The sequence below is a fragment of the Xiphophorus maculatus genome, chromosome 21, assembly GCF_002775205.1.
Source record: "Xiphophorus maculatus strain JP 163 A chromosome 21, X_maculatus-5.0-male, whole genome shotgun sequence".
NCBI classification, from domain to species: domain Eukaryota; kingdom Metazoa; phylum Chordata; class Actinopteri; order Cyprinodontiformes; family Poeciliidae; genus Xiphophorus; species Xiphophorus maculatus.
Genome location: NC_036463.1, coordinates 16,992,969 through 17,016,681, shown reverse-complemented (window position 1 = coordinate 17,016,681; position 23,713 = coordinate 16,992,969). Strand labels below are relative to the sequence as shown.

Below are 23,713 nucleotides of genomic sequence, written 5' to 3'. Positions count from 1 at the left end.
ACCATAAAGTGGGAGATTGTAATAATCATTTGTTTATATAGTCAAGAAAATTTAAGGGTATAAGCCACCACGTAAATTATTAGTATTACAATGCATTATATATGTTTTTTTTTTTAGAGTGAAATTGACCAAAATACCACGTGAAATTAAAGAAAAAAAAAAGAACCAAATTATAGACAGCGTTTCACCAGGAGACCTAGAGTGAGGAGCCCCGCCCCCTCGCGCCTCAGACACAGTTTGGGGAAAAAGATGGCAGTCGTTCTTCGTTTGCTAAACTGTTCTTGTTTACAGGTTAGTAGTGTGAAGCAGGTGGAAACTGTCCCCGCTAAAATGTAAATTTACAAGTTCATTTGGTGCTGATTTCGTAATTACATGCTAGACGTGCTTAGACGTTCAAGGGAAAAAGATTTTGTTTCATAATTACGGTTTTTAGCGATAACGGTCGTAAAACAGCCGTTATAGAGAGTTTGCTACATGTATCTAAACCTCCATCCACTCCCCGACCCAACCTTGTTAAGGATTACGGTGGTATCCTGACGTGTTGTGTTATCTTTTGATAGGAAGTGTTAAAGTTACTCTCTGTTACATGTACCAGAAATCAGTTCTCATCAGTTTCAAACATTTATTATAGACGTTACCACTTTTCCCCTACTACTCTCTAACTGCCTCCATGCATTGCATGGCAGGCACCTATTATTCTACACCCAATATAATGTCTCTTTATTTATTTTTCTTCCATCACCGTTAGCGCGGCTCGTACTGCTGCCTGCACCCCCACAAAAGTGGTATCAAAACGTGCGGCTCGATGCCGAGAAGGGAGCTATTACTTTTATTGGGAATCGGACTTATGATGGCGACGTAAAAAGCGAAAAACGATCCAAATTTCCAACTGCCGAAACGCAGAGCGTAACTGACACCAACTGCCGCTCCTTTAGAGCGAGAAGTGAAGAGAATTTTTGACCCCAAAATAAGTTTGAAATCGCCGGCACGCCCACAAATATCGCCCGATTGGTATCAAACTGCCTGCTCCGGTAAAATGTTTTCGAAATTTCTCTAGGCCTTATGGTTTTCTGTCACGGTGCTTCAGAGCAAAGTCATGCGACAGGATTTTCTGTCGCTCTCTCAGGCGCTCACCAATGTATTTCCATATATTTCTCAAAAATTTCAGATCTCGGCACACCATTTCTTTCTCTCATCGCCGTTAATACTGTGAGTGAGGTAGAGATATGAATCGCGGGACTATCGGAGACGACAAATAGCCCTCTCATGCGCTTCAAACGGTTTTCAAATATGTATTACGGTTCCCGAACGGGAAGGAGTTGTTCCGAATGCTTTTTTTGTGTCAAACTGTCTGGCTCAAACAGAGAATTGTCTCCCCCTGCATGTCTCACTCACAGCTGACAGTTGGCAGAGAGAATTATTTACCATAGCAACGGAACTCAGGAGGCTATTGGCTGCTGGTTAGGACTACAAATACGCATCACTGTAGTTCTAACTATGGTGGAAGACTCAGTTGAAGCAGAGGTTGACTGAACTGGCCTTTAGAACTACTTGCTGCTATGGGCTGTATATAACTGATTTAACTCAGTCACTGTTACACAAGGGATTAGTTTGGAACTTTAAAATGAAGCACACTGAAAATTTCAAAATAAAAGCCTTGAATATTTTTAGATCAGGTAATTGCTCTTTTGAGCATTATATAACTGATTCAATCCAATGACTGTTATACATGGGATTAGTTTGGCCCTTTGAAATGAAGCTTAACAAAAATTTCAAAATAAAAGCCTTGACAATTTTTAGATGAGAGGACTACAAATACGCATCACTGTAGTTCTAACTAACACTCAGTTAAAACAGAGGGCTGAGCTGCCATTTAGAGCTACTGGCTGATTTGGCCAGTAAATAACGGATTTAACCCAAACACTGTTAGACATTTTAATTAGTGTGGTCGTTTAATATGAAGCTTATGTTTTTTTTCCAAAATAAAAGCCTCAATATCCCCCTCAGGTTAATGCACCGCCATAGGCGGTGCAATAATATTAGCATGCATTATATTTTTCTCTCAGGTTAGGGAACTGCCTTGCTGTGCAAGGCAGTTCATTAGCATTAGCATTTTAGCTTTAATAAGCTATTAGCTATTTATTTGACTTATTAGCCATGTTTAGTATACTGCATGGAGTAAGTCAATTATAGAAAACATCCTAGTGATGTCCCACATGCTACTGACAGCAATCACGCTAACATTAGCATTTTTGCTCATTTTAGCTGATACACTTACTTTATCATACTGACTGGTGCAAGTCCATGTTAGTAAACATTCTTGTCAATCTCCTCATGCTATTGATTACGTTGCAGCTTTCTTTAGCATTGATGCTAATTTCTAGCATCAGAACGTTGGGTCCAAACCGACGGGCACACTTTGGCAGGCCCCGGTTAAATTTCTTCAGGAATTTTCTAGTTGATATTTATTGTTGAATACATAAAGCTAGCTTTATCCGTTCGTTGCCAACCCAACATGGGGATCACGCCAAACAGGATAGAAGAAATCAGGGAAGTGTCACAAAATAAACAAAAAACAAAACAAACAAAATGAATGAAAAAGTTGTCAGCCCGCCCTCACAAGTACTACAAGCAGAAAAATGATCCTAACTCGGCGGGCTAACAAAAAAGAACAAACCAAACGCTAAAAGGGACAGCAGGAGGCAGTGCAAAAACTGTGAAACAAAAACACAAAAATTACTAAATGTGTATTAAGTCATTTTAATCAAATCAACCTAAAACACATTAAAACACTTGCCTACCTGCATTGCATAAATCAACACTTCCAAATCAAACCTTGGTGTATCCAATCTGGTGCAACCCTAGCAAATAAAACAATATATAAACACACTCGGATTCGGATTAAAAGGACCAATGTATAAAAACCTACCTGCGGCGTCGAACACCCACGCCCAGGTAACGCTACCAGCCGAACACCATCAACAATGCAGTCCTGTATAAAAACACCACATCAGCACCACTTGCTTAAAAGAAGCACTTTAAAACGATTTCCCCCAACCTACCACAGCCAGCAAACAGCGTTGGCCCAACACACAGCCGGTCTAACACACAGGAAATTGACACCTGGCCACCACCCTTCCAGCTTCCCTTTTCTGGAGGCTCTGGCTGGAGAGAGTGCGACACCTAATGGTGCCACCTGGTTACACATGACAGTTTTATTTAGCATCATTTTATTAAGCGAATCTCTCATACACCTACTGTGTAATGGTGTGGAAAAATAAGTCACGTTCTTGGACAACTTAGTGCATTTATTTAATGTAGGACATCAGACACGAGCCAAACGAAGGAGCGCAGCACCGTCACGTCTCCGTCACGTTCTTACTCTTCCCACCGTTTCTCTTACTTCTTGTCGGTGGCTCCACCTAGTGGCGTGGAGGGACATAATGCTGCAAAACAGCACATTTGCATAAATGGGGGTGAAGAGAAAAACACAAAGTCACACAAAACATGATGTTGGTGAATTTTCAGAAACTGTCGTTGCCCATTTTCTTTACACTGGCAGGGTCAGGTAAAACAAAAAATTAAAATTGAAAAAACTTAGCATTATACACAGAGACTTTATTGGCTAAGCCTAGTGTTTAAGGACCTAAATAATTCTGAAAATCTGTGGATATTTTTTTGTGTATGCTGGCGAATTAAATAGGGAGTGGCTGTAAAAAGAAATTGGGCACTATGAATTCATACAGAATATTTCTAAGGCAATTTTCGAAAGATTGTTGTGTGTGTGTGTGTGTGTGTGTGTGTGTGTGTGTGTGTGTGTGTGTGTGTGTGTGTGTGTGTGTGTGTGTGTGTGTGTGTGTTTGTGTGGACGGGGGGTCCAAACGACACAAATGGAATAGGAACTGAAGGCATCCCAGAGTGTTAAATACTAGGCCTTGATTCACTGCGTTAAGTAACAGTTTCTCATAGGCTGCATGTGATTGGCTGTTCTTATCACTTGGCTGACCGCTGTTTTTAGCGCCTTCCAGAAAACTGACTGAAACCGGACTAGAAGGAGCAGCACAGAAGGTTGCACTTCGAGGTATGTATGAAGAGAAGAAAAAACTGTTTTACTGATGCTTTTTGTAGCAGAATATAATGTTTTGATACCTTTTAGTGACAGTAAACCTGAAGTGTTCGCATAGATATTCAATTACACTGTAATTTACATTACAAAAGTGATGACTGGTGATGTTTCGTTGCAGTCTGTTGCAACGTAGAAGTCGCAGAAGCTAATAGCGCGACGAGAACCAAACGCAATGACTTCTGCATGTGGATTTTTTTTTTAATTTTTTTTTACTCTGCGTCCGGGTCAAGTATTTTTAGCCACAAGCTACCATTTTCCCCAACAGCAGTAGGGAGCTGTACTGTATTTCCACTTCTCTAATGAAATTCGCAGACTTTCATTTCAAGCTGTAGTTGTTTTTTTTTTGTTTTTATTTATGTATTTTTTTAGTATGAGACGTCGTAATGTCAGACATATTGAATGTCTTGTCTGTGGTTTAATAGAAGCAGATGGCCTCGAGCGCGGCTGACAGAGCCATTGGCGCCATTATTGGGGCAGCTGTGGCAGATGCAGCAGGTGAGATACACACCACCTGTACAGATAACACTGCTCAGTCATACAGGTAACGTTGCTGTTAAAAGCTCAACATATTTCAAACAGAATGCTGCTGCCATGTTGTTTCTGTTTAGTCCAGTTGCGCAGATGCTTTATCCGTTAGAAACATCTGGACGTGCCGGTAGAGTTTAAGGGAGGTGCCGTCGTTTCTGAGCCATGCTGATTACACCGAACAGCTACACTGATAAACAAATTCTAAACAAGTGCATTCGTTCTTGTCACCACGTGTTAGCCTTCAGAACACTATCAAATTGAACAAAATGAACGGACGAACTCTGATTATGTACAGTTTGAATCAAAGATGGATTTTAGTCGGCCCTTTCACTTAGAAACACAACCTGGGCTCGGTCAGATTTGACGGAGTTCGACAGGGTGCTGGGAAAATAAAAATAAAATGATGCAAATAAATTCAAAATTACAAGAATAAATTCATAGCATTACCAGAATCAACTCGACATAACACGATAATAAAGTATAAACAAGAATAAAGTCATAATGTCACAACCAATCTTGTAATATTATGACTTCATTCTTGAAACATTTTTGACGTTATTCTCATATTCATTCAACTTTTTTCTTGTAAAATTATTCTCATGTTATTACAAATTTATTCTCGTAATATTATGACTTTATTCTGGCAATGCAATGACTTCATTGGAAGTCATTTTCCTTTATTATTATTATTATTATTATTATTATTATTAATATGGCCTTAATACTCAATCGTACTTGGAGGTCATCTATGATTTTCATTTGTCATAATTCGACTGGGCCGATCTAACACATCTGAATGTTGTTCTGTTGGAAGATGAAGCTCCGCCCCACTTCTAAGTCTAAGCAAGTTTTCTCCCAGGATTCTTTTTCTTCTTCCTGTCTAACGTCTCCATCTTGGTTAAGGAAAAATGCTTCTCTTTGTTGTACCGTGGCACAATTTCAGATTTTACTTGTGAAAAATAAAACGCTCCCTAAACTCCATTTCACAATTACAAACTACTTTGTGTGGGTCCATTAGGTACAATGCATTAAAGTCTAAAGATGTAGCTTGACAAAATGAAGAAGGTTAAGGGCTTTGAACGCCCTTATCTCCCGTTACAGAGATACAGACCATTAACAGCAGGTAAAACACTTTAGGAAAGCAAAGGAGAGAGAGAGAAAAAAGAAGATATTTTAAAGATTTTCCATCTCTTCCTGTCCCTCCGGTTCTCCGTTTACCCCTACAGCTCAGCCGATGCACTGGATCTACAACCCGGACCGGCTGAATGAAGTCCTCTCCGACCTGGAGCCCTGTCCCGAGTTTCGGCCTCTGTCAGCAAATCCTTTCTATCGCAGGACAACGGGCGAGCAGACCTGCTACGGAGACCAGGCGTACGTCCTGCTGGAGTCGCTGAGTCAGTGCGGAGGTACTGGACTTCTCCCAAAGCAGGGCGGCGAGAAGTGTGACACGCACACGCGAGACACTTTTCAGAGCCCTGGCTCGACTGCTTGTTATCAAAATGGTTTGTTTTCACTTTTGCTTGAAAGAAAACGTCACGTGAAAATAAACGGAATCAGAAAACCTTTTCCTAAAGACGTCAAGCTGTTCTTTTATCAGTCAGCATGTTTTTTCTAAGCTTTACAGCTGGTCTTTCTTCTTATTTAATCACTTAATAATTACAGTTTCTGACTTTTTTTGATAGATGTCGATGTGAAAGACCTGACTAGGCGCTTCTACGAGTTCTTTGGGCCGGGAACGGTGTACGATCTGCCCGTCAATGATCCTTACAGGAAAAAAGGAGGTACTTGGTGACTTTCCGTTTTCCACCGATTTCCCTATGCGTTAATGTCCAACTTTGTAGGCCGGAGGGGATGTGAGAGCCACTGTTACGATCTGTTAAAACCCTCTGTATGTTTTTGTCTTTTTTTTTTTTGCTGAAGGGACAGTCCCTGTCCGTATAAACGTGGCAGGAAGCACAACTTCCCTATTCTCGATTGCGCTCTCTGTTGCGCCGTAAATGTTTGCTGCCTTGTTTTACTGCGAGGGTGACATGTAAGATTCAGTTCTGCAGTAACTTACCACAGCAGCAGAGTACGCCGCTGGGTCCAGTAAACGGCAGACAGCTGCATGTCTTGGAGTCATTGCGTCGTTATTTTTCGGAGGGAACTTCGGAGGGACCGAACGCCAAGCTTCACCTAGAGAAACCTGAACTCTAGAAAGCATACGTTTTTTTCCATCTGGTGAAAATCTATACAGATATTTTACGATTTCTTCTGTTGTTTGACACTTCAAAACTCACAAAAAGTTTCAGACATCCAAGCAGTGTTTTATGCGAAACAAAGATCATCTGAATTTGAAAACTATACTAAAACAGTTTCTAAGTGATGAATTCATTTAAATACCACCAGCCACATTAATGGGGCCTTACGGATAAATGATCTATTGAACTGGACTTTGACTAAGGCATTGCAAAATCCTCACTTTTATTTTATTTTCTATTGTTTTGTTTTTTTGCTTTTATTCAGAGGTAGACACATTTTTATGCTTTGAATCATTGTCCTGCTGCCTAATCCAATTAATTTAGTGCGTAAGGTTACTAATAACTCGAGGTCAGACGTTGTCCTTTAGCATTTTTTGGCACAAAGTTTCATCAGTTACCACAAATCATCCATTTTTTTGACACAGCAGAGCAACGACAGGCTCTACAACCATGATGTAGATTTTAAACAAGTCTTACACCAGTTCTAATAACGTTTTGCGAAAACTAAAATTCCACTGGAGTTTTGTCTCAATAATCCACAGAAAATATTCCCAAAGCAACAGAATTTCTTGTTCCCTGGAGTCAGCCTAGAAACTCTCCCACAAATGTAATTTTTACCCCTATTTCGTCCTTATTTTCTTATTTCTAATAATTGACACTGTCCAAAGCTTAACACAAAGCGAGGCTTGTGGTTCTTGTGCAACTTCCTGGATAAGTTTATACGTTTTTTGCTGCATTCTTACGGTGGTTCCGATGGGCCAGCCACTACTGGCACGGTTCACCGCTGTTCCATGTTTTCTCCATATGGAGAAAATGTGAAACACCACTGGGGTTTTGAGATCTTTTAGCCTACCTCATGTTGTCAGACGGGTTCGGACTGGGTGAATTTCTTTATTCTACAAGTCTGGCGGTAATCAGGCCTAGATTTGGGTTGTGAAATTGATACCCGAAAAGGGAGTTAATGACAATAAAATTCCTGATCTAACAAAGGGAGCAGTGATATTTTGACAAAGTGCTGGGCTGGTTTCATAGGTTCTCTCCCGTACTAACTGAAACAATCACCATCAAAACTACAATCTGCATATACCCTTGTGTAATATTAACATCTATCTGGTGATTTGACCGCCATGAAACCCTCTCATCGTTTCACCGGTTAGGTCCCAAAGCCATTCTTTCCATTGACGGTCCGTGGAGGAACGTGAGCCTGAAGGCTTTCTTAAGAAATGTTGACGCCGGAAAAGAAGAACCAGGTGATGAAAAAATGTAACCATAATCTCAAACGAACTGGCATCTGATATAAAATATTTGAAGACTATAATCCCGCCGTACGTTTTTTTTTTTTTTTTTTTCTTTAAGGCTGCGACGTGGACTGTCAGATTGACGTTGTCACCAAACTCGCTCCGGTCGTCGCCATGTTCGCCGGGCGACCCGAGATGCTGGAGAAAGTGGAGAGCGCCACGCGCGTCACCCAAAACAACGACATGTGCGTGGCAGTGACTCTGGCTGCTGCGAGGTGAGGACGGGGATGGAGAGGGGAGCGACGATTTCGCCGGATTGCATCTTAAGCGCCAGGGGCGTCCTGAATCGTGGTGCGTTTGTGTGCGAATTCCAGATTTCTGGAACGTTTCGTTCTGAAAGGCCCGGATCCCGACGCTTTGGATGCAGTTGTGGCTCAGCTGAGCGACCCCAACAGGAAGAACCCTCAGGATCTGGACAGGGCTGTCATTGGTGAATTGATCTGACGCCGTAAACTACAACTATCAAAGTGGGGCCCTGCTTTGTGAATGTAGCAGTCTTTAGGCCTATATGTGTTAGTACTTAGGGGTTGCATTTACCGTGGTCATTAGAAATTGGGAAACTAAGAGTTGTAAGGTGATCTTAAGAGGAGAGAGTAAACATGCAATCTTGGGTAAGAACCACATAATTACCATTATGTGAAATGAGCCACAACCTCAGTCCAATCAGTTTGCCTCTCAGATTTAATTTCACTGAGCTAATGAAAAGCCCTGGAGCATCCATGATAGTTAAGCATAAGTTTTCCAATAAGAAATGCTGTACATGCTGATGTCTATCTTGAATTTGCACAGCGGAAACTAATTCCCCTTTAAACAGGAGCAGTTAGAATAGAAGTATATGCAGACCATCTTTGAATAAACACCAAAGTTTGACTGATGAGATTCGAATGAACCACTGTATTTTGTTTCTCTTCTTCTCCTTCTTCTCTGTCTTGACTGAAGCGCATATCGGCCAGGTGAAGGAGAACTTAGCCAAAGTGTCCCATCAGCTCATACCCGCTGTGTTCACTAACACATGAGGTAAGCCAGTAGATGGCAGCGGGACTCAGGTCTGTTGACTTGGCATGGCCTGCACGCCCTTCCTGAATGTAGATCCTGTCATTAGGCCCCCCTTTTGCCTTTGATCTGTAATGCTCTCCCTCCTCCTCCGTTTTTTTTATTTATTTTTTATCCTGCCCTCCCCTGCTGAGTTGGCTGTCTCGGGGTTTAAACAGCTTTTAAAGTTCCCCTCGCTAGATCCGCTCACGTCCCTGCTAATGGCGTCTGAAGAGCGGAGCAAATGACGGTGCTTTTGCGGATAATTGGAAACATGCCTGCAGTCGTCTGTGTCCAGCTTTGCCCGGCGCGTTCCAGGCGGCGCTGCACGGGGTCCTGACTATGAAACAGCTGGAGGAGGCTGTGAGGGACACCATGCGCCGAGGGGGATGCACCGCCAGCCGGGCCTCCTTCATCGGAGCCTGCTTCGGGGCGCAGGTACAGTAGGAATGTCAGGCAATGATCTGAACTCATACTGGTGTGGGAAAAAGATTGTGCATAGTTTTTTTTTATTAAATATCTGCAGATGTAATGCATTTCAATGTAGAGGTACGCTTTCACAAAATGGTCATTATTACATATATGATTAAAAGCTGAAAGAGACAATAATAACAAATGCTAATGTGTGGCACTTTGATCGGAACTGCGCCTCCAAGCAAGGATTGTGAGAGAAGGTTATGGAACTCACGCCCCACTGTTAAAACATGGCGGAGGACGTGTAATGCTGTGGTTCTGTTACTCTACCAAAGGAGTTTTGGGAGTGCAGCTCTTCAGATCAGAACGCCACCAAACCAGCGCAAAACGTTTCATCACACGCATCAAACTTCTTCCATGGTCGCCTCAGTCCCTAGAGCAATGGTTCCCTTTGTGACCAATAAAGTAGTTTTGAATTAAATTGAACTGGACTATTGTGGCAAAATTTGCGAGAGTAAATTGGATCGCGAAGTGCGTGCGGGAGCGGAGACGCTCATCGTTCCGTTTTTTTTTTTTTGGCAGAGGTAGTCGACTTCCTATCGTTACACCTGATTGGCTGCGGTCCATTTCCTCTGTGATTAAACGGGGCCGCGGTTCAATCAATAATTGTATCAAAAAATTCCTCTCAATGTTTCAACCTTCTGTAATGGTGTAGAGAGCACAACTCATTCATATCGAAGGTACCAGAAAGTGTGATGTTGGCAATTTTGTTGAACAAAATTACCTGTGAACCAAGCAATTACCTACAAATTAAAGGTTGTATTTTTGTGAAATTGTCAGTCAGACGCACTAAAAGTAGAATGTTTTTGCAGGTCTTGATGAGAAACGATGCTTGGAAACATTGTGCATACATCCTCCTCGTCTATATTTGTGAAACACTCATTAGCTTTGACAGCGCGCTCGTCCATTCCAAGAGTTCTTCTGCATTAATCTGTCCTCTCGACGTTATTTGCAGACCGGTCTCCGCGGAATCCCGGAGTCATGGAGGAAGAGGACGCTCAGATACCCTCTGCTGTTGGAGCTGGCTGAAAATGTGGTCGGCAAACGGCAGCAGTTGTAGCTTTAGCACGACATCTATTATTGATCAATTGAGTGTAGGCCTCCCCATGATGCAGATGCACTTTGACATGGCAGTTCATGACGGCTGCATTCTAAAGTCTGAGTGTAGCTTGAAAATATTTGCTCTGTCAAAGTTTATTTAGTTGGGGCAGCGGGAGGCGGAGGAGGAGGAGGAGGAGGAGAGGAGAAAATGTGTGTAAATTGCTTGTGCTCAAAATAAAACTTTTTTCCCCCCCTAACTACCATATCTGTATCCGTCTGTTATCTTCTCGGCTGCTTAATATTAGGAAACATGTCTGGTGGGCAAATCATCCGCCGCAGTCAAGCTTCAGCATCACTTCAATCTTCTTTATTCCTCTGAGTGCGTTCTGCTACTTTTGAAGTGAAGGAGCTGCAGCGGACAGATTTACTTCTGGAACGAGGAGAGATTGCAACCTTCTCCTCTCTCCGAGGAGCCTCTTTGCCTTTATGAAAGTGCTGACTTCGACATTCACATGTTTAAAGCATCCACCCCAACACTCCTGAATGTTGGCCAAGTACAAGGCCATGCCAGAGACTTTTATGTCTGCAGCACAGCGTGGGTATAAAAATGTGGTGTGTAGGCTACTTAGTTGCTTTTCCAGCCCACTTGTTGAAAAATGACAAATGGGAAGTGGTTTAAAGTCTAAACTCTAAAATGTTTTTTTTTTTTAAAAAACAAACAAACTTAAATGCGTGCTTTATTTGACACAAACGATGGCTTTGCGTAACAGGAAGAAAACGCAATTGTGATTGCGTAATTACAGCCTGCATGGTCTGTTAGCCAACGTTTAGGAGAGTGAAAAGGTTGTGACCAGCAGAAGCTTTTGGCTTCCTCCTACACAGCATGCCTGTTCTGTCATAATTACCTCCAGACAGAAGGAACATTTAATTGTTTTTTTTGTTTTGTTTTTTTTTCAAAAGATCTGCCAAATTGTGCATTCTTTGAATAGCTTAACACTTGAACAGGCTTGTTAAATGTTTTCTTTTAAGGATGCATTCGGTCCCACTCAGAGAAAGGTGTCACATCACCCTAACACCATTATTTATACAAATTTTCATCAGATTAGAAAAAATAAAAGCCCATCTAACAGAAAAAAATACAATGTTCTTCTGATCCTTCTGTTGTTTTCTCAGTTTTATTATTATTGTTATTATTTATTTTTTTAATCTTTCCACTGTGGTTTTAAAGTTGGGAATGGATGATGTAATAAACTCCACACACGATATAATGAATTTTTTGGCCACTAATTTTGTTAGAAATGTTTTAATTTAGCTAAATTAAAACCATATCAGCCTGTTTGCGGTCATACCGTAGCATTTCAATCAAATTGAAGTCCAGACTTTCAGTAGGTCACTCCAAAATATTCATTTAGGTCTTTTTGAGCCATTCAGAAATGAACTTGATTGTGTGCTTTAGATCACTGGCAATGTACTAATGTTCAGAGGTTCTCCTGGTAGAGAGCAGAGTATTTCACTCAATTAAATCAAATTATCCCGGTTTTGAGGTTCTGGGGTAACCTACTCTGGGTTTGTACATCTAGCCCCTTGAAGTCTTTATATTATGAATATAAGTACTATCAAAAAGTAAAAGATGTCCATGACTTATAGCATTATTCTCTCTCATAATACTTCCAAGTGATAAACATCCCTGAGTACGGCCATCATTTTTCATCTACACTTACAGCTACAGTGTAGATGAAATCTGCTTCCATTCACATGGAAGCAGATTTGAGATTGGAGCCACTTTAAGATGGCAGCTCTCCATTAACTAGTTTGCATAATTTGTGAATAGTTGTTAACAATTTGGAGGTTTTAAAGCCAATTGTTATTGGTCAGTGGTCACCCACTAATCTGCTTTAGCTGATGACCTGTGGGAACTTTTATAGTAGTACTGAAAATACAGTTCTAGTTTAAGTAACTGTTTGGCTAGAGCGACGTAATCCCAAAAAACAGTAGGCGAAAAGCACATTTTGTACATCTTATATGTCTAAAACTACTTGCCATACAGGAACAATATAGATCAAGAGAGATAGCCTATGCCGCCACATTTCTTTGCTCAAGTGAAGAAAGTGAGTTATAAAAGGGCGTCGAATAAAATGAAATGATTAATTTTGCCTGTTAAATGCAAGCTACAAACAGTGTGTAAATTATGAATTTTCTCTGTTATTTCATTCGAATTTGTTTATTTTATATTTTACCTTCCGTTTGCCAGCGAATGCCTCTCGCGCATGCGCGCGGCCACGTAAAACGTTGTTCTCTGAGAAGCCAAAGCCGTGAACTATCTTTCAGTGAACTATCTTTCAGTAGTGGACCATCTTTGTCTGGCTCAACAGCTGGGTGGAACTCAGACAACAACAAAAAAAAAAAAAGAAGAAGAAGAAGAAGAAAAAAAAAAGTTGCTTCAATGACACTTTTTGTTGGGATGACAGCTTGAACGTGAGAGTGAGATAAGCCCGTTCTTGTGTCAGGAGGAGAGCAGTTTCACCTGGACCGCCATGGATTTTAACGTTAAGCGCTTAGCTGCGGACGCCGGCACCTTCCTGAGCCGCGCGGTGCAAGTAAGTGAAACCGTCGGGAGCAAGTTGTTGCTAACTAACCTAGCTGCTAGCCTAGCCAGTTAGCTCAGCTGTGAGATAATTACCGTTACTGCTGTTGTTACTATGTAGCTAAGTACCCTGTTGTCCCCTAAGTGAACGTCTCTGTGCCCTCCAAGCTTAGCTGTTACTTTTAGATAGTGTTTTTAAACCGCGTAGTCTTCGATTTTTACATGGTGCTCCATATAGGCACCGACGCAGGCCTCAGAAACCATCAAACTAAACGGATCAGATGTAGCTGGGCAGATAGCCACTTGACATCTCGGTCCTCTTTTGATAAGCCGATAAATGAGCGAAACGAACCTTTTTATTCTCATAATTTGTCTGACAGTTTACGGAGGAGAAGCTTGGACAGGCTGAGAAGACTGAGCTGGATGCCCATTTGGAGAACCTCTTAGGCAGAGCTGAGAACACCAAGCAATGGACAGAAAAGATCATGAAGCAGACAGAGGTCTTACTACAACCTAATCCAAGTGAGTATTTTTATTTAGTTTTTAACCTTGTCATGGACTTGTTGATCATCTAAGAAAATTACGTAATCATATGTAAACTGACATTACTGTACATGCTGTATTTTGATGCATTTTATAGACTGGAAATGGTGAGATTCTTAGTCGTGATGCATTTAATGGATTGAAAAATATTGTAAAAGCCGACTGATTTATCTCTTGTTCATCATTTGTTCAGATTGAACTTCATAATATGTGTCAATTTCACCTCAACGCCCCTTTAGAACAATGCCTAACATCCCCGAGACAGTGTGCTTTTTTCCTTTTCTTTTTTTTTTTGACACTCGTCTTCTTTTGGTGTGTGTGAGCTCAACTGTGCATCCTCCACAGTTCACACCCTGATGCCATATCACTAAAGCCCAACCGCAGCTATAGGCACAACAAACACATGGACCATCTGGGGTTTCAGGTCTTGTGCAACAGTCGGTGCTGACCTGTCTAATGGTCTTTTTACGACTAAAACATATTTGATCAGAACCAGCAGAAGACCATTTCAGTCTTTGCTTGTTATGATTGACATTAATGCAGCTTTCTGTTTTGAGATAACTGGAGTCAGGCCGAAGTGAGCTCAATGAGAACACTCCTTGCGTGTGGCTCCCTCACGGATGTCTTATGACTTTGTAATCGAGTTATCCTGTAACGATTTTTTTTTTCTTCTTTCCTTTAGATGTTCGACTGGAGGAATTTGTGTACGAGAAGCTGGAGAAAAAAGCCCCCGCACGAATCAACAACCACGACTTGCTGGGCCACTCCATGATTGAAGCCGGAAGCGACTTTGGTCCTGGGACTGCTTATGGTGAGGGAGTTTATGACGTCGATGAGCTTTCACGTTGTTTGTTCTACTGGAAAATAAAAATAAAACATAAAAAGTTACTGATAAGATTCGGATCCTTTAAGACTCAGAAGCTTTGTACCAAACATCAATTTCTTTCTGTTTATGCAACAAGTAAAAAGGCTGAAAGCTTCTTAGAGCGCATTAGCTTGGACTGAAGGTGGGAAAGCATAAAATAGTTCATCTGCATTTTCCTTTGATGTGAATATGTGTCACCGTATTAATTATTTCAAAGGATCGGTTCTTGTGGACCATTTTCCTTTTTTTAAAATTTTTATTCTGACTCATTTCTCTGTAAGACCCATAGTACAGTGTTCAAAATATATCTTTTGACATATCAGTGCTGCATTGTGTGATTGAATGAACAGTTGAGTTTAAAGTTGACATTTTAAGCTGTCTGTTGCTAATTTCTGGAAATTAGCTTTGTTAGTATTTCTGAGCATTCCAGTTGCAGGTTGGAAACCGGTGGGATTTGTGGTTTGTTGTACAGTTAGCATTAATAACACTATAATCCCGTTTTATGAATTCAGTCACTAAATGAAGACATTAACCGATATTTTTACAGTAGGCTGTGTCACTGGTTTAATAAAACCTGGTCAGTGTTGCTGATAAATAGTTTATGCCTGCAGCAGTGCTGCTCTGACTTTCCCAGTCGGAATTTCAACTTCAGTTTGCATTCCTGTTGTTTTTCTGGCTGGAAACTCAGGGAAATCGAACTTCAAAGACTACAAAGAGAACGCACCATTACCATTGCTTACTTTTTTCTTTTATTTCTAAAGAGAGCCAAGACTTTCAAATCAAGCACGATCCTCGGTAGACGGACGAGGAAAGAGCAAGAGGATAGAAAACAACGTATATATTACCTGCCGATTATTTTTCTCATGAGATGGTTATTCTGACGAGAAATCGACCTTCAGATACAATAGATTAATGCTAAGTTAATACTGTGAAGTTGTAGAAACATGAGAGCTAAGCGAAAAGACTTACTCACAGTAATGTATATCATCAGAGAAATAAAAATGAACAAAGGTCCTGATTATTATGGCAGGGTGCACAAGATTTTACTGATGCAGATTTCTTTCCGAGACATATTTTGCTTTCTTTCTTTAACAAAAAAAAAAAAAAAATGTGACAAACATGAAATACTTTGCTTTGCACATAAAAAAGTGACAGGGAAATGCTTTTCAACACATTGTAAAATCATGCAATGTTCTGCTGACACACAGCGCTTTGTTACATTCATGAAACTTGAATAACATACTAATAATAATAAATTTCCAGCTCTGGGTATTGATTTGTTAAATTGTTTTCAATCTTTCCATAATTATACACTTTTTTAAAGCTATGGTTATAATGGTAAGAGTGGAGTTTTGTAAAAAGAAAAAAACAAAGAAATTTTGTCAATAATAAAACATATTTCATAGTTTGTCATTGTTTCAGCTAATTTCTCTTTGGGAGTCCAACTTATTGAGCCCAAAAACGTATCTTTTATCTTCCAGAGCGTAAAGCTTTATTATTTTAGCTTAAGACTTTTTTTTTTACGTCTGAATAATTACAAAGAGGTTTGATTTCCCGAAAGTCTAAAACAGAATTTGACCCTCTTTCTTATTTAAGACTTGGATATTTCAGAAATGTACATACAGGCAGTAAATTAGGAAATTGTCAGTGTTGCCTAGCAACTAGCAACCTTTCTCTTCTTGTTGCATTGAATTAAATTTAAACTTCATTTTTTTTTTTTCTTCTTTAAGAGAGAAAAACATGTCTGGATTTAGTTGCTAACAAGCTAATAACAAACGTAGTGTGTCAGACAGAAGAACTGCTCAACAAATCACCTCTATGCGACGGTTTGGATTTCTTAAAACTAATAAAATAACATTCCTTTGGAAGATTATTTTATTTGTGCAGCATTTAACGGGAAGGATCTGCATGCGTGAATGTTTCTGTAACGCAGCTCCTGATGTTTTAAAGGACAGACATGTTGAGGCCTCTGGCAGATTGCAGCGCTTTGTGAACTCTTCCTTGTGCTGCTGACTAACAGGAAATGCGCTGATAAAATGCGGCGAGACGCAGAAGCAGATCGGCGGAGCCGAGCGGGAGTTCATTCAGAGTTCTGCCATCAACTTCCTGACGCCGTTTCGAAATTTTCTAGAGGGCGACTTCAAAACCATCCTGGTGAGTTGGGTTAACGCGACAAATGTGTGAGAGTTTCCAAATTGTCCCAGAGCAAGCGCGGAGGAAATGTCAGGGTTTTTTTTTAATATATATGTATTTTAAACTTTACGTAATTCCCTATCTAAAATAAAGCAGCTGTCCACAGCAACCGCACCCTTATACTAGTTGAGATTTTGTACCGTTTTTAGAATCCAGGATTACTAATGATGTTACTTTCTTCTCCCCCCCCCCCCCCCCCCCCGCCCATTTAGAAAGAACGAAAGCTTCTACAGGTCAAACGTTTGGATCTAGACGCAGCCAAAACCCGGCTAAAGAAAGCCAGGATGCCTGACGCAAGAGCTGCAGTAAGTAGACACTTAAAAAAAAAAAACAGAGCTTTTCTGTGTCTTTTAAATCACATTTGTAAGCAGTTTTAGAGACACAAACATCCTGATACGGATTGAAAGCCTTCAGGATTTATTTTGCCCTCTAAAGTTGCACAAGTTGTGACTGACACACGGAGCTGAACGTGTGGAAAGCCCTTGTGACTTTTATTCCTTCTTCCGAGCAACAATGGGAAGTTTCAGGTTTCCTTTTTCTGGACGGTTGGTTTTTCACTGTGACAGCCAGTTTTTCTTCATTTTGAAGTTCCGCATTCTTTAGGGCTTTTCCTCAATGTGTTCTAAAGAATTTTAAAGCCAACTTATCGATATTTGCAAGGTTGTAGAGACTTTGAAATACCTCTTACTGACCAGCTTTAAACGTGTTTGTATGAGGGCTGCAAGCCACTGCAGTGCATGCCTGGTTATTATTAAAATATTATGCATTCAGACTGTATGTATATATACCAGTAAAATACAGCAATAACTAATGTAGCATAAAATTGAGGTGTTATGGTAAAGTCATTAGGAACTACAGCTAAGTCCAAAACAGCAGATGTAGACAGATAACACACAATTTTAATCATAACAATAATAAAATTATTATTTTAGTGATTGATGTATTCATTTAATTATTCTGACAATCATACAGAAAATCTCATTTAACCCTTTGAGGTTTTTTTATGCAATATTAAAAATACATTAAAAAGGCAAATGAACAAATAATTCAATTCCTTTTTCAATATGAAACTTAAATAAACTTGAATTTCTTTTGTGAATGCTTGATCATCTGTTGCAAAGGATGCATCTGCAGCTAAACAAATCCTTCTAAAATCAACGTGAACATTTCAGTCCTCTCTGCTTGACAAACATCAATATATACTTATTTTCTTGATTAACAGAATAATAATTCAAAAACAAAAAGTGCTGAATAGGAGTTATTTTTATTTTTTTACAGAATTTGAAGCTAAAACTCTGCTACTTGAGGAGTTTGAGAGTTTTAGGTATTTACAGACAGTTTTTTTTTTTTTAATCTTAAATGTGAAATGCATGTAAATTCTTTGCACAGTTTTAACTTAATTGCTGCTCTGAATATGTTGTTCCTTCAGCCACCGGCCGTTCTGTGAGTCTTTGTGCTGAAGTCAACTGATTTATGGAATAATCGTAAATTAGTTGACTATTACTTCAATATTCATTACGATGAATCGCTTCACCCCTAATTCAGTTTTATAGGCTACTTGCTGGGGCTCCATGCATTGAATAAAGAACAGAAAGACATTAACCCTGTTTAATTAACTAATGAATCGTATCGTTATCTTGACATTCACCAAAGTCTTGTGTTTTTCTAAGTATGTGCACCGGTCGTAGAGACGTGATGAAATAAAATTGTCTTTAAGCAGTTTTTGGTCGATGTTTCCTCACTTCTAATTTGCCAGTCTTACTTCATTCGTTGACATCTGTAATTAGACTTGACTTTAACCCGTGTCCAGGCCGATTCAGACACAAGTGGACAGCTTTAAGCGCGCGTCTTATGTCGGTGTTTAAAATTTGCTCCGTGTGATTAAAGCTCAACTGTGCATGCAGATAAACAGGGAGATATCTAACAGTCACCATGCGCTACATCGTGGCTCAGTAGCAATCTTGTGGAGTCAGTAGGCTGAAAATCTTTTAACCATTAAAGACATTAGACAGATTTCCGTAGGCAGAGTCAGTTTTTCTCTTGTTGCAACACGCCTGTAAAGTCTGACAGGTTGCCTCCTTAAAAAGTCTTCAATTCATGTATTTAAAATTAAGCCCTTAAAATATCTTAAATTCACTTAAAAGAAAAAGAGGTTGTCGTTAATTATGTTAATGACAGGTCTTAAATTTAGTCTTGTCAGGACTTTTTAATCAAGTATTTCTTATCTGTTTTATTTTTTCTTGTGGGACTTTTCTGCCAGGCAAAAAAAAAAGGCTTGAGCCACACGCAGACATCTTCATTGCGACTCACTGCTAACATGCCCTTACTAGCTAGCTAACTTTCTAGCATATATCACAAAGTGAAAATTTATCACCAGTTGGCTGGACGAAGTTCATACGTTCCTTTTGAGAAATAAGTCTTAACCCTGTAAGTCCTAAATGGAGCGCCGACAATCGAGCCAAATTTGCAGTACTGTAATTCCACCACACTGTGCTCCATCTGAAAAATTCCAACGGTTTCTTAAAGGGGAGACGTTGCGCTTTCCAGCCAATATCGGTTTATTACGGTAATTTCACCCTCCCGCCGTAGCAGGGAGTGAAATTAATCTGATGGGGACTTTTAATGGAAGGTAATTTGGGAAAATAACTTGCTAGATGTTGAAAGTTCCAGTTGTTATGGATAAATGGGCAAATACATTTACTCACAGCACATTTAAAGAACTGCGTACAAATAAAATAAGCAAAAAATATCCAGGCGGAGATTTTAAATTTAGGACATAACGAGTTATTAAATTCCTCTTGTCCTTAAAAAAGACTTAAATTTGAGTTGTTGAAACCTGCCGAAACCCTGTTTGAGTGCCTTGCTGCTGAAATGTGCTATACAAAAAAATAAAAATTGATTGATTGATTGATAAGCAAACACAAAACCTCTACTATAAATATTAGTTTCTGTGGGTTAACACCAACCCTTGTTTTTTTTTTTCACTCATTCTGTTGCACCGTTTAGGTGTAAGAAAACAGATGAGAACCATCTAACAGCCGGCGTCGCCACAGGCGGAGTGCGGTTTTGTTTTTTTCGCCTCTATACAAACACGGGAGTGAGGATGTTGCTGTGTTGGCTGCAGCCGTGCAGCAGCTATAGCGCTAACTACTGTGTCACGTTTTTTTTTTTTTGTTGTTGTTGTTTTTTTTTTACGCAATGCCGCAGATGTGAGCAGAGGAAGTGACGGAGGTGAGTGGAATGTTGGAGCCATGTTTGATTTGAACACACAGACGCACCAAAGCCCCAGGGCAGTTTTGTCAACAGCTGCTAATCTTCCTGCATCTCCTCCATGACACATTCAGTCCCAATTTTTAAAACGTTTATCCCCCCACCCTCCAAACTTTGTAGTGTTACAACCACAGTAAATATATTCCTTCGTGGTTTAATGTTCAAGACCAACATTTTTTGTAAAATTAATTAAAAAAAAATGTAGCAAATAAAAATCTAAAGTTGTGGTGTGCATTTGTGTTCATCCTCCCCCCCCTAAATTCATTATGTTGTGTGAATGCTTGGCATATAAAGTGGTTGAGATTTTTATAAAAAAAAGAAAATGTAATACCCATATTTAATTATAAAAACAACTTATTTGTCGTAAACTTAGAAAATTAAACCGACTTTTCTTGGTTCTCAGGCAGAGCAGGAGCTGAGGATGACCCAGAGCGAGTTCGACCGACAAGCAGAGATCACGCGTCTGCTGCTAGAGGGCGTCAGCAGCACTCATGTAAGTAAACTCACAGATAGGTACATGTCTTTCTCTGCTGTGATTAAAAAATTACATATATATTAAAATGACTAAAATAAGCAGAAATGTTTCTTTTCTTCTTCTTTTTTTTAAATTGATCAATTTATTATTATTTTTTCCCACACATTATCAGGCACACCATCTACGCTGCTTGAATGACTTTGTGGAGGCCCAGACGACGTACTACGCACAGTGCTACCAGTACATGGTGGACCTCCAAAAGCAACTCGGCAGGTGAAACGTTGCTGCCGCCTCGCTTTCGCTTTGTTCATTCCCAAAGAGCTGAGAGATTACATCAATAAAAGAGTGACTAATCCTGAATAAATGAAGTTCGGTCACAGTATCTTTAGTGCACGAATTAAGAGTCAAGACTTTAAAAAAAAAAGGCCATATTGCGTGCGTGCTCATTGTCAATCAGCCTCTGTTTTCGAACGCGTTTCGCTCATCCTGTCTCCCGCCACCACCAGTTTCCCATCCTCATTCTCCAACAACAACCAGTCGTCCATGTCGGGCGGGGCCAACGTATCCGTACCCACCGCACCCATGTCTGCCTCTCTGCCCAGCGTCTCGGCAGGCAGCGGCAGCCTGGCGGCGGCGTCGGGCGGATTCAGTGAGCTGCGGAGCTCCAACGTCAGCCGCAAAGCGCGGGTCCTTTACGATTACGACGCCGCCAGCAGCAACGAACTCTCCCTGCTGGCCGACGAGGTGAGGCTTCACGGAAATTCAGTAACACTTATAGTTGTGTTTTCGTCATTATGCTTTCCTCGTAAACTGTTAGTTCCATAGTATTGTAGTTTATTTTTAGTTTTCTTTCTAAGAATCCACAGAATTTCAGTCAGCTCTGAATCACAGCAGTTTTTTTTGTATACTCACAGATGCACCATCTGTTTAAACCACATGGTCTCCCATTGCAGGACTGCAGAAGTGCCACTCCCTGTATGTGGCAAACTTATGGCTGACTAATATTGCCTCCACGTTGCCTCATTTTCTTCCATAAATGATTAGTCTTTGTTAGAGGTTTCTTTGGTTTCATCACCTTGCTAATTCTGATGGTAGGAATAGCAGAGAATTCATTCAGTTGGCTGCTGTGCTTTTGAGTTAGAAAAAGTTAAAAGTGGAAATGTGAAAATATCACCAGCTTAATTATCTGTTATTGGAAGGCATTACAAACACCATCTATGAGGTCTTAAAAGAAGCAAGCATAAAAGAAAAAAATCGAAAATAAATATCAGTTTTTTGCACTTCCAAAATGTCCAAAAATTTCTGATCCTTTTTCTGTGACATGCCACTTTGTTTACTGATGATGTTGGCTTGTTCCATTAAATAATAATAAAAAAAGGGACACCTGACCTCAGTCTCCCTATGTGTTCACATACTAACCATACTATGCAGCCATTGTGCTTCCAACCATTTCACCAAAAAGACTCTTTAAACCATCTTTGCCATCACTGCTACTGGTGTATAAAAACAATTGTAATAAATAAACAAAAGACATGCTTAGCCTGGTGGGGGCACAAGTAAAGCCTGTTGGCCCACCAGGCTTATAATACAGTGACAGAGCAATATTACATGGGTGAAAGAGAAATAAAAGTACTGGGCCAAAAACCATGCCCAGTGGAACTCCTGATTCAATTGCATGAGGAAAATATTTAATAATGTAGATTTGACAGTGAATCTGATTCTTTGCCATCAGTTTTTTTTTCATTTCCCTGTCAGACCATGCTGATGACCTTACTTTTGTAGTTTTGCAAACATTTTGTTAATAATTCTCTCCACTTCCTGTTTATTTCCCCTCCTCCCCAGGTGATCACAGTTAACAGTGTCCCAGGCATGGACTCAGACTGGCTGATGGGGGAGCGAGGCAACCAGAAGGGCAAAGTCCCAATCACCTACCTAGAGTTGCTCAACTGAAGCACAAATCCTCTCTCTCTACTCGCATCCTGTGCAACCAGCTGTGATCCTGTATTTATACCACGTTGCAGGGACAGGCCACACTTTCTATTTCATTGGGGTTTTTCCTTTTTTTTTTACGTTTCTTTTGTTAAAAAAAAGAAAATATGGACTCTGTTATGCCACAGGAATAAATAAATTTGAGTGACGGGAGAGCGGATGGACCTTTTTCCTCATTAGTTTGCAGAAAATCTCTTAGGCCTTCTTTGATGCCTTTGAGTTTGGTTCCACGCGAACTGAAACATTTGCCACACTTTTAAAGATTTTGTTTACAAAATTGATCTCAGTTGGTAACCTAAACGCTTTCCCTCTCCCCCCGCTCCCCCTTTTCCTACTGGGAAAAAAAAAAGAGCACTTCAGCTTGAAGTGAAGAGTTTTGCTAAATATTTTTAATTCTTATTTTATAAGCGGTAATCTCGAGGAGCAGTAGCTGTTATGGTTGTCCTGAAAACGAATTTCATTTGGACTGTATTGTTTGCGTTTTGTCACAGATGTATTAACTCGAAGCTCATAGCCATTTCTGTTCCTGTCCAATGGATTGTTGGAATATTGCCTTTTACAATTTGCATCTCCTCCATCAGTATTGAGCATTGTAGCTCACTCTGTTAAGTATTGATTGCTAGTTTTTCAACCCCCAACGGAAAGCCGATATATTTTTTTTTTTCACCAGTTTTGCGGGACAGAAATAAGCCATGGACTGTGCTTAAAATAAAAAATTCTGCCTTGTTCTGGAAAGAAAGCCTGGCATTTGTTTCTCTGGTTTTGATCAGCTTGCTGTTTTACTAAAGAAAATGCCTGCAGTACAGATTACTAGCCCATCTGGAATGACATTCAAGTTTGCATTTCAACTTTTATATGAGCTGTATTGTTGCATTTTGAGGGCGTATTACAAAATTGAGCTTTTGTATTTTGTGTAACGGATGCGGTGGCATGTGATTGTAAAATAAATATGAAATATGAACCATCGAAAGTAGGCATTTCAACATTATTGTACGGGTTAAATGAAAGTTTCAGATCGCTCGGGTGTACTTACAGATGAGACCACTAGAGGGCAG

The 23,713-nt window shown here is 40.1% G+C and overlaps 1 protein-coding gene and 1 pseudogene across 1 annotated transcript; both read left to right on the top strand.

Annotated features, from left to right (window-relative positions):
• Positions 1-3,984: 3,984 nt before the first annotated feature.
• Positions 3,985-10,799, top strand: LOC102232984 (annotated as a pseudogene).
• A 2,319-nt stretch (positions 10,800-13,118) lies between these two features.
• LOC102232721 (endophilin-B1-like) lies at positions 13,119-23,622 on the top strand. Its single transcript, XM_005803665.3, has 9 exons — positions 13,119-13,336; positions 13,704-13,845; positions 14,549-14,677; positions 16,752-16,885; positions 17,137-17,229; positions 20,598-20,687; positions 20,842-20,942; positions 21,176-21,413; positions 22,512-23,622. Exons 1-9 carry the CDS (start codon positions 13,274-13,276, stop codon positions 22,617-22,619), a joined length of 1,098 nt encoding a protein of 365 aa, XP_005803722.1. The 5' UTR covers positions 13,119-13,273; the 3' UTR covers positions 22,620-23,622.
• Positions 23,623-23,713: the final 91 nt, after the last annotated feature.

Coding starts and splice junctions, on each gene's coding strand:
- LOC102232721 (XM_005803665.3), top strand. CDS start 13,274: ATGGATTTTAACGTTAAGCGCTTAGCTGCGGACGCCGGCACCTTCCTG. Junction 16,886..17,136: donor GCGACTTCAAAACCATCCTG/GTGAGTTGGGTT, acceptor CCGCCCATTTAG/AAAGAACGAAAGCTTCTACA. Junction 20,688..20,841: donor AGGGCGTCAGCAGCACTCAT/GTAAGTAAACTC, acceptor ACACATTATCAG/GCACACCATCTACGCTGCTT.